General features: G+C 31.7%; 1 protein-coding gene across 1 annotated transcript; it reads left to right on the forward strand.

Annotated features, from left to right (window-relative positions):
• Positions 1-1,151: 1,151 nt before the first annotated feature.
• On the forward strand, positions 1,152-5,323 carry LOC120172865 (transcription factor MYB33-like). Its single transcript, XM_039180214.1, has 5 exons — positions 1,152-1,322; positions 1,425-1,538; positions 2,333-2,742; positions 3,309-4,308; positions 4,733-5,323. The coding sequence occupies exons 3-5, from the start codon at positions 2,380-2,382 to the stop codon at positions 5,038-5,040; spliced, it is 1,671 nt and encodes a 556-aa protein (XP_039036145.1). The 5' UTR covers positions 1,152-1,322; positions 1,425-1,538; positions 2,333-2,379; the 3' UTR covers positions 5,041-5,323.
• Positions 5,324-11,334: the final 6,011 nt, after the last annotated feature.

The following is an 11,334-nucleotide window of genomic DNA, read 5'->3' on the forward strand; positions in this document are numbered from 1 at the left end:
ATTCTATCATAGTTCACAAAATGCATCAGATAACATTCCAGAAGTAAGCACTTATATCACATTTAAAAGGACAACATATAGGTTTAGTGCAGGTTCAAGGACAACATAAAGAGTAGTAGTTTATTCTTGAAACTTAAATTCGCAACACTGTGAATTTAGTATTTGTCTTTGTTTTTTGGTTGAAGTAATGCAATTCATTCGAGTTTCAATTTACAGAAGAAGAGTAGTTTTTGAAACTTAAATTCGCAACACTACAATGAAAATCGCAACGCGAAAATGAAAATCGCAATGCAAAAATCGCAACACGAAAATGAAAATCACAACGCGAAACTAAAATCGCGTTGCGATTTTCATTTTCACGTTGCGATTTTCGTGTTGCGAATTTAAGTTTCAAAAACTATTCTTCTGCAAATTGAAACTTGAATGAATTGTTTTACTTCAACCAAAAGACAAATACTAACTTCAAAGGTTAAAGACTAAACAGTTTAGCAGTAGTGGCAACAACCGAATGAATTTACTAAGCAATCTAAGTGAAATGGTTAATCTATATATTGAAATTACCAGTAAATTTATCATCAATTTAAACATGAAAAATCTAATAATAATACAAAAATTTCAAAATAAAAATAATTAAAAAAACTAACCATCGGGGATAGATTTTTCATTTTGTGGCCGTGAATGGTTGTGAGAGTGGCTCTGAGAGATTAAGATAGAGGGGGTCACTGGAGATGAGGACGGATGTCGTCGTGGAGAGTGAGAGATGGAGATGAGACTAAGTTACGATTTAGGGTTTTAGGTTATGAGTTACGATTATACTGTTTACATTTGTATTGCGAAATTAATATTGTGTTTCGAATTCGAAAATAAAATTCGCGTTACGAAAATAAACGCGCTTTGCGAATTTGACTTATTTGTTACGAATTTGACTTTTGCGTTGCGATTTACATATTCGCGTTGCGAATTTCAAAACTGAGTTGCGAAATTGGAGTTCGCGTTGCGAATTTGTTGGTCATTTTCGTAAATCCAAAAAAAATAGTTAAAATCGTATATTATAAGGCATTTTCGATCACTAAAATTATTTTATCTAATAGAAATTACACAAATTAGATAAATCTTCCCTTCTAGTCTAAAAGAGAAAATTTCATTTTAGTTTCCTTTTGTTAATTTCATTTCTTTCTTTTCCATTTTCTCTCTCCCAAACAGAAAACCTTAAATTTCAGGGAAAGGAGAAAAAAAGAGCTTTACTTTTTGTAATTGCTTATTCGGTAGTTTTCGATGTTTTGCTCTTTTCGTCTCCTCGTTCTTGTAGCTCAGAAATTACGGTTAGAAAAAGATAATTTCATCCAATGTTTGCTCCTTTCTTATTGTTATTTACAGATCAACGAATTTTCTCTAACTGTGATTCTTTTGGGAGTTGATTTCAGGGTTTTCATTGCCGCTTTTGTCTTAGCACTCACTTCAATCATGGATCATAATTGAACTGATTCAAAGGATTTTAGTTTTGGGAAGTTTCTTCCAGAAAAATTGTCAAGGCATGGTAATTGAGTTACTACTGCTTTTAATTTCTTTTTATGTGCTTCTTGAATGAAGTTGATGGATTTGGATTAATTTATTTTAAATTTAGTTTTTAATTAGTTTTTTTGGATAATCAGTTTCAATTTGCAAATTAATGTTCAACTAACTACTGTATTTAATGAAAGAATACACTGGTATAAATAAAATGTTAACTAAGCTTGAAGTCTAAGTCACTCATTTGCAAAAATTATTTATTACTGATATATGATTGGTGTTATTTGTGAGAGAACTATAGTGCATTAAATGCATTTTGATTTTACTCTCCTTTTTCAATGAATTTATTTATTTCATTGTTTCTGTAAATTGGTTTGTTTGGTATGTTTTGCTTTCCATATAAGGTAAAAGGGTTTAATTTAAGTTCCAAAGATCGGAACGATTTTTCCCTTTTCAGAATAGAATTCGTATTCGATAAGAGATAAGCAATTTACGACTCCGTGTGCTGGATTTTTGGGGTGATTTTGTTTTAAGTACTTGATTTTAATCTTTCTGTATAATGAGTTCTCTTTGTCATTTAGAAATTTTTTATTGATAGGTTTGCACTTATATCATCTCGGCGACTTTTGTTTCCCTTTTATCGATTTAATCTGTTCATGTATGCTTTTGCAATTCTTATATCAACATTTGAATGAAGTAGTGTTGTTCTTGATCGCTTTTTAGTTATTCTTTGATGCATAAAAAGTAAGAAATGAGTTGTTTCTTTTAATTATTCGATTTATTTTAATTTTTTGACTTTTCAATCGTTTTTCTGGTTTTAGGTTTTGGACGGTTACCTGTCAGTAACAATTTGCGTGTGATTGCAAAGAGATGGATCACACAAAAAATGAGAGGGAAAATGGAATGTTCCCTAAGGATCAAATGTTATCGCCGTTAATCGATGATGGCGACTTCGAGGCATCTACAGACGGGGGAGTTGCATTGAAGAAAGGCCCATGGACAGCTGCTGAAGATGCAATTTTGATCGACTATGTGAAGAAACATGGGGAAGGCAACTGGAATGCTGTTCAGAAGCAGTCTGGACTACTTCGTTGTGGAAAAAGTTGTCGGTTACGTTGGGCAAATCACTTGAGGCCGAACTTGAAGAAAGGGGCATTTACTCAAGAAGAGGAACAACTGATTATTGAACTTCATGCAAAGATGGGAAATAAATGGGCTCGGATGGCTGCTCACGTAAGTTTTCAGTTCATTTAGTTTGAATCTAGTAATTCTCTTAATTGGTTAAATAAAAAATTATTAAAATAATTTAAAGTTAAGAATTACATTGAGAAAAAGGACACCTAAAATTTGTATTAAAGCTAGATATATCTGTAGAACTGCCCTGCCTTTGTATATGTGGTTATACTTCACCTTTTCATTCTATCTGAACTCCTGTTGCAGTATATGTCCATTGTTATTCATAAGCAATGAATTAACTGAAAGATCTAAGGTTTAGTAATGTTCTCATTGTGGAATGTTGAAAGTGCTTTTGATTGGTATCCTTGGTTTCAGGTATATGAAATGGAGATGTATTTTTTAGTGTCGTAAGGAATTAAAGTTCAGTAAGAGTTTTAATGTGTCTTCATACATAAGAGCAATGCTATTCTTGGTCAGTTGCAGTGGTCGACATTATGAAAATCCAGCTTCTTATCATGCTGTAGTCTTTTTGTGCTAGATGCAGTAATATCAATTTATACCTTCCAATGCTCCAACCTTCGGTGTCTGAAGTAAGTTTCTCTGTGCTTTGTTATTTTCTGCAGTTGCCTGGTCGTACAGATAATGAAATAAAAAACTATTGGAATACACGGATTAAGAGACGTCAACGTGCTGGGTTACCTCTGTATCCTCCTGAAGTGTGCGTGCAAGCATTGCAGGAGAGCCACCATACCAGTGCAGTTAATGATGGGGCTAAAGGACCTCATGGTATCTTGCAGAACGACAGCTATGAGATTCCTGATGTTGTATTTGACAACTTAAAGGCAAATCAAAATGTCTTGCCTTACTTCCCTAAACTTCCTGGTATATCAACCAGCGGCATGCTAATAAAAGATCTAGGTTCCTCTCAATATTATAGTTTCATGTCACCAACTATCTATTGCCAGAAGCGTCTTCGTGGACCAACAGCATTTTTCCCTGGTTATACTGGTGCTGTTAAAAGTGAATGCCCCTTGTTTGAGCATTTTGAAGATGGTATGCTAAACAAGGCTGCTCAGTCCTTTGGGGCGTCCTTTCCCATTGGAACAGATCCTGCAGCTAAGAACTCCCAGTCATTTGGTGTATTCCAAGGAAGCCATTCCCTTCCAAATGGCAATCTCTCTGCTTCAGAGCCCACTTTGGAGGCTGTGAAGTTAGAGCTCCCTTCATTCCAAGATCCAGAAACTGATTTCGGTAGCTGGGGCACTTTGTCTTGCTCACCACCTTTACTCGAGTCTGTCGATGCTTTTATCCAGTCACCACCACCAAGCGGTGGACTGGAGTCGGATAGTCTTTCACCCCATAATAGTGGTCTGCTGGATGCTATTTTTCACGAGTCAAAAACTCTAAGTAGTGCAAAGAATCATGCATCTGACCAGAGTTCAAATTCAACAACTCCTGGTGATATAACCGAAGGTTCTGATTTCAACATTTGCAAGACAGCTTGGGAAAACTGTGGTGAGCCTCGTTCTCCATTGGTTCATTCAGCATCTTCTCTTTTCAGTGAGTCTATTAGCGCAAGCGGCAGTTCGCCAGATGAACCATCATCTGGTGAAACCTTTACTGGTGAGCATCTATCTGATCTGGACTTGTTAAAACTGAGACTTGATTCACACTTTTCATTCATTATCAGAAAAAGAAGCATCCTTAACGGCATTAAAAGTTGATCATTTGCCTCAAGCAACTTATATCCCATAGCTTCTAGTGATGTTTAAACTATTCGAATTGACATAGAATTTAACTAAGCTTCCCTATTTCTTGCCCCACTTATCGAGTCATTTGTAAGAAACCTTGGTATTACAACACTATCACCATGCTTTATTTTCATTTTGCTCCATCTTTTATATAATCAAAATCGATTACATTTTCACCAGATGTTTATGATAGTCATTGAACTAATATTTCAAGTCTAGTGAAAGAGTGAATCATGCATGATAAAAAACTCAATTATTTTTCTAGGATTTGTTTAACTTGAATTGGATTTTTTCAGAGTCTCAAAAAAAATACGAACCAGCTGACAATGTCTTGACCCCAGGGATACAGAAAGAGGCTCATATTCAGTTGGACAATGGTTGCTCTGATACATTACTAGCTTCTGATTGGTTCGAACAAGGTCCTCTTTACGATCCGGACCAAACAGTCATGGCTGATACCATAGCAACCTTTCTTAGTGATGATTTGAGTAGCGAGTACAAGAATATGGCAGCTGGAACATCTTTTTCAAGTCCAGAATGGGACCTTGGTTCATGTGCGTGGAATGATATGCCTTTTGTCTGTCCAATGCCCAAACTCCCTTGAGATCTGCTGTTGTTTCCTTCATTCAGTAATTGTTTTCGATTCAAGTAGTCGAGCGAACCTGATTTACCAAAGTTCATTTGGGATGAGACTAATATGACGTGAGTCATGGATGTTTGATGTATTGTTTTTGATGAGTTTTTTCTTGAACTATTGGATACTTGTATGCCATTCAGGAACTTTCGGGTATACAAATGTATTCAAGCTGTTGTTATAATTTTGGAATAACTATGCACTTTTAGCATGGAGTCCCGAACAATCATGTTGCTCGAATTCTTCATTTTTCTCCAAGTATTCATATCCATTGAGAATGATTATTTTGATATCTTTTGATTCCATGTTTCCTAATTCAAGATAAACAGATCAACAGGAAGTTAGTCAATGGTTTAAAACATTGGATCATCATCACTGGTATCTTTCATGATCGAGCCCACTGCCTGATGCAGAATCACCGAAAAAGGCGGAAGCGCTCAATGTTTTCCAAATCGTTGGTGATGGTGGAAGCCTAACATTAAAATGACTATTGCTACTTGCAGGGGGCAGTTTCTATGGAGAAGACCGAATCTTCATCACCAGGAGATTGCGATCGTGATTACGGTTGCGAATCACATGAGCCCTTGCTCACAGTATCTTACTGTGCAGGTGAGAAATCTTTGATGCTACAAGTGCTTTCAGGATTCGTTATGTAGCTCAAAGCGAAAACAACCTGCAATGCTTATTGCTGAATAATAAGGATTCGTTTTAGTTGTTTTAATCCCAAAAGATTGAACTGTTACTGTTATCTGTTAGTGCTATTTATTTGTTAAAGACTCCTCATTTTTGAAGAAACTTGTTCAAAACTTACCTTATCCATTGATAATCTCTTCTGAGGATCCTTGGTGAGACACTTCTCGGCTACTCGAACCATCCAAAACAGTTGATGAACATCATGCATATTATCCTTCTGTCGATCAAATCCGGGTAGTTCCTGTCCTTCAGTAGTAGTCTTGCCTGCATGAAAATCAAAATTTTCAGTTATAGAATAACATTGTGACCATTCTATGTATTACTCGTTTTCTTGGTGTTAACTCTTTAGCTCGTAATAGTTGGACCGAGTTTACGTTTTTTTGGATCCGTATCAGTGTCGAATACGAATATATATATTTAAACGTAGTTAAGAATTTATTCAGGTATCGAGAGTTTTACCCATCCAATAAGATTTTTCCTTCCAAGCCTTTTGTCTGTGGTCTTCATTCCGGTGATGAGCTGCAATAGCACAACTCCAAAGGAATAAACATCTGTCTTGGTCGATACTTTGCCACATCCAGCTTATTCAGGTGCCAAGTATCCTGATGTTCCGACGACTCTTGTTATCGTCTCCGATGACTTATTTGAACCTTCATGTTGGGTTCTTGCCAAGCCAAAATCTCATAACTGAAATAGTGAACCGGTGATGGACTTCGATAAGTTGGGATAAAAGAATGTACTTGCAGAAAACATGAATGCAGTTTGAAAAAGAAACCCTACATTAAATTTTCCATAAATTCAACATTTAACGATATGTATATATATATATTTTAAATTAATTTGTGCTGGTCAATTACTAAAATTCGATTTGAGAAAATAAATCAAATTCTACTGATTATTATAGAGCCAAACTTATACAGTTTCTTTGTAATAAAAAAAAACTTATATAGTTTAACCGAGTCGAATTCAAATATTTTCATAATTAATTTGTTTAATTTATGAATCTAGTAGAAACTTTAAATTTTAAGATGTTAATATATATTTATTACTAATTAATACTTTAAGATTCAACATAAATATTTGAGCTAAATATAAAAATGAAATTCAACGAACTCGACCCAAATTATGGATCAATTGTACAAAAACTCAACTCAAATTTATAATTGGGTAAACTAAATGTTTACTACCTCAACTATTACTTTAAATGTTTTACTACCTCAACTATTACTTTCGTTCATTTTAGTCATCCAACTATTTTTTTCAAAATCATACATAAAGTTACGGTTCTGTTTTATTTTAGTTACACACCGTTAAAAAATTAACATAACTATTTTTTTCAGGTTGACCCCAAACTAGCCCAAAATTTGGGGTATTACATTTTTCTCTGAATAAATTGATTTTCTTCTCAATGAATCACAGTACAAACCTTAAACCCCTATTTATAGTTCTAATTCCAACGGTCATCAACGACTAATTCATGGAACTCATCATGCCCACATGACGAGGTATATGGATTAGTTGTTTATGGTCGTTGGAATATGCCCATTGTCTAACGTTCAGTTAACGACTATAATTTTTAAATCCAAAAGGAACTCGTCACGCCCACAGAAGAGTTCGATAAATTTTAAAAAATATAATTATTTTATATTAAAAAAATAATATATTTTAAAGAAATCCGCCATGTTTACATGACGAGTTCCAAGAAATATGTTAAATAATTAAGATCAATGGAGCCCACAAACTTGAGTCTATTAAAAATAATAACCAGATAAACTCACCAAATGAACGTGACGAGTTTGCCCTACCGTAGCAAATGTCATATTTCGCAAATTAATATGTGGGTTGACCTATTGGCTCAATAATTAATCCGCTTGGAATATTGTCCCAATTTTACCACACAGACACCAAAATTGGTGTATTAATTTATTTAGGGTCAATTACCTATTTGGTCATCCAACTATGATAATGTATATACTTTGGTCACTTGCCATAAACTTTACGTAACTTGGTATAATAATATTTTGAGTCCTCAAAATGTATACATTCTATCAGTTTAGTTATAACTATCAGTTTAGTTATAATTCAAAAGTTCTACAATTCAAAAGATTTAACTATCAATATTTAGAAATTCTATCAATTTGGTACTTCAATACCCTAAACTCTAAGCCGCCACTTATTTTAATCATCGTCTGATGTTATCTCCGACGTCTTTTTAAGTCAATAAAATCAACCGATGGCATTTCCACCTCAATTCTTATATTTCTCTTCATTTTTTCCCTCACTGTTTTAGTTTCATTTATCAGCTATGCTTAGGGATGGACATGTGTTGGGTTTGGGTCGACTTGAAAATTTTACATTTTCTACCCGATCTGATTCGACTCAAAAATTTTATATCCTCCACTTGGTTTGAATCCGACCCGACTTTTTGAGATAAAATTCAAACTCGACTCGACCCAAAATAATATTTTTATTCAACAATTATTTTTTTATTCAATAAAAATAGGGATTTAATAAAAAAATATTGTATAGAGGGGTATTATTGTAATTATACCTAAATATATAAGGAAATTTATATTTTTACGGGTCGGAACGAGTCAGATATTTTTCACCCTAAATCGAACCCGACCCGACCCAAACACAACCTTTAAAAAACCTGACTTGACCCAAACCTGATTTTTTAAAAAAAAAACTATCAGATCAAATTAGAACTCGTCTAATTCGGATCTTATGCCCATCCCTGTTCCATCAAGTTTTGTTATGTATTTGCCAGTTTTTTTGTTTCACTTATCTGTCTGCTGCATCAAAAATTAGGGATGTAAAAAACTGAACTCAAAACTGACTTGAGTTAAAACTGTTTATGACATGAGGTTGTGGTGATTCAAAATCGATTCGAGTCCGAACTGGTGTTGATCTGAACTCAAGTTGGGCCTGGAAATTTACGACATGCACCTGACCTGTACCCGAACTGAGAAAGACCTGAATCCAAATTAAACCTGATAATGTGATAACCGAACCTGACCTGATATGAACCTAAACCCGATATTAACCCGGTAAATAACTGATATTACCCGACCTGTTATCGAGTTGACCTGTAATAAACCTGATATGTAATTTACTCAACCTGTAAATGATCTGACCTATTATTAATTTGAACTGATATTTACTTTACTTATAAGTTACAATTGATGAAGTTGTGATATTTTAAATTTATAATAAACTATAATAATTGATATGATTACTTTTTAGAAGTTAAAACAAATTGTTAGTTATGATAATTTTTTTGACAATTAAATAAACTATGATAATTAATATGGTTTCTCTTTAAAAATTAATATAAATTGTTAGTTATGATAATTAAATTAATAAATTTACTCTCTAATTAATTATAATCCTTATATTATAAATTATAATAAGTAAATTAATTTCATTAAATAATTAATTTATTGAACATGATTTTATTAGATTATATAAAATTAATTTAAATATTTTTAAGTTGAATTTATTTAAATGTTTTAATTAATTAATAATTTAAATATAAATTAAAATTTTGAAATATATATATAGAAGATTAATTTACTTAAGTTTGAAAATTTTAAAATTTAAAATTTAATCAATAAACTTTTATATATATATATATATATATATATATATATATATATATATATATATAGATATATATATATATATATATATATATTAACATGAGTGGTGGGATAACTTTTAAAAAGAAATATTGTTTTTGAGGGGAAAATTAAATTTTTGAGAAGTTAGAAGAGATAAGAGAGAAAATTTGATTTTTATTTTGGGAATTTAGAAAAAAGAAGGAATTTTTTGACAAATTTTTCGGAATTTAAAAAAATAAGAGGAAAATTTTTTTTTTTGAAAAAATTTGGGTATTTTTTAATTCTCAATAGATTTTTTTGGGTTAATTAGAAATGTGATACTCTAATAATTAGTAGTTTTCTATTTTATAATTTAGTTTTTAATTTATTTCATTGTATTCATGGTCTAATTGTAAATCTTTTCTTTAATTTTTTAATTCAATGCAATTTAGTAGTGTATATATTCTAATTACTTTTAATTTTCCATTCTTTCTTTAAAGTGCACAATTATTAAATGTGAATATTAATTTTATAATATTTTATTTTTAGTCACTTATGTTTAATGATATATATATACATATATTATACTTTATACTTATATATATTTATATACATACCTATATATAGATACTTTTATATACATGTGTGTATGTGTGTAATTATATATATAGGTATAAGTATATATACTTATAAGTGTAATGCATAGTTATATATATTATATATTTTTATAAGTATATATATGCATTATAATTTGTCCTCAACTTCTAAAATAAATGCAATTCAGTTCATTTTCATATTTTACAATTATTTTGGATTTGATCCCTACATGTTGTGTAGTTTATTTAAATTTTAATTTGTAATTTCATATTTGTTCAATTTAATCCTTAAAGTTATATTTGTATATGAAATCGTCCCATACTTATTTATATTTTGATTTTATGCCTCATACATTCTTATTGTTTAATTTATTTAAATTTTTGTATGTAATTTCTTATTTGTTCAATTTAGTCCTTAAAGTTATATTTTTATTAAAACTGACTCACAATTATTTATATTTTTTTTTGTAATTTACTCCAAATCATATACAATTAAAAATTATAATTTGTCGTTCATGAAAGACGAAAAATTATTAACTCGAAAATGACCCGACCTAAAGTCAATTCGTACCATGTACAATCCGACCTGAATTTGGCATGTCAATGATATGACCTGATCTGAACGAGATCTTACATGAATCTCATCCGAACCTGAATTAAAATGGAATTTAGCTAATTTGGACCTGAACCGTTTTGACCTGAACTAGCATCAATCTGAACTGAAATTAACCTGATCCGAATCTAAACTGAGTATGATGGTAAAATCAACCTGAAAATGACCTGAATTGATTTGACCTAACCTGACAAGATCCGACTGAAATCTGAACGATTACCTGATTTTACATTCCTATCACAAATACGAGTAGTTTGTTCATCTTCCACTAAACAAGCTGATACAAGCCCCACTGATGCAGCAAATACGACTCATTACCCTGCAACAGCTTTCATGTCTCTCAACTGGAATCCTTCCTACTGATACGAGGCAGCCTAATTAAAAATATACGTATAATCTTATATTAAGAATAAATTTAAAATATTTAAAAATGAATATTGATTATTATAAAAAAAATATAAAAACTGTTAAAATATATAAAAGTTTAAATTTTAAAAAAGCACAACCCTTCCCTCAAATGGGTTTGACAAGTGAGCTGTTAAATGCCCTGAAGTAGAGAGCTTGAAAGGTGCTCTTGAGGGACGACGACAAGACTATAGGAGGATTTGGGTACCAGAAAATCGAATTGGTATGACTTCTTATTATTACAGGTCAAATATTTTGAATTAAAATTAAATTGGAAAAATATATAAATTTTGAAACTAAAATAAATATTGTACTAAGTTATGTTAACAATGGTAATGATTTTGATCGGATCAGG

Source organism: Hibiscus syriacus, unplaced genomic scaffold, assembly GCF_006381635.1.
Source record: "Hibiscus syriacus cultivar Baekdansim isolate YM2019G1 unplaced genomic scaffold, ASM638163v2 tig00111881_pilon, whole genome shotgun sequence".
Classification (NCBI taxonomy): Eukaryota; Viridiplantae; Streptophyta; class Magnoliopsida; order Malvales; family Malvaceae; genus Hibiscus; species Hibiscus syriacus.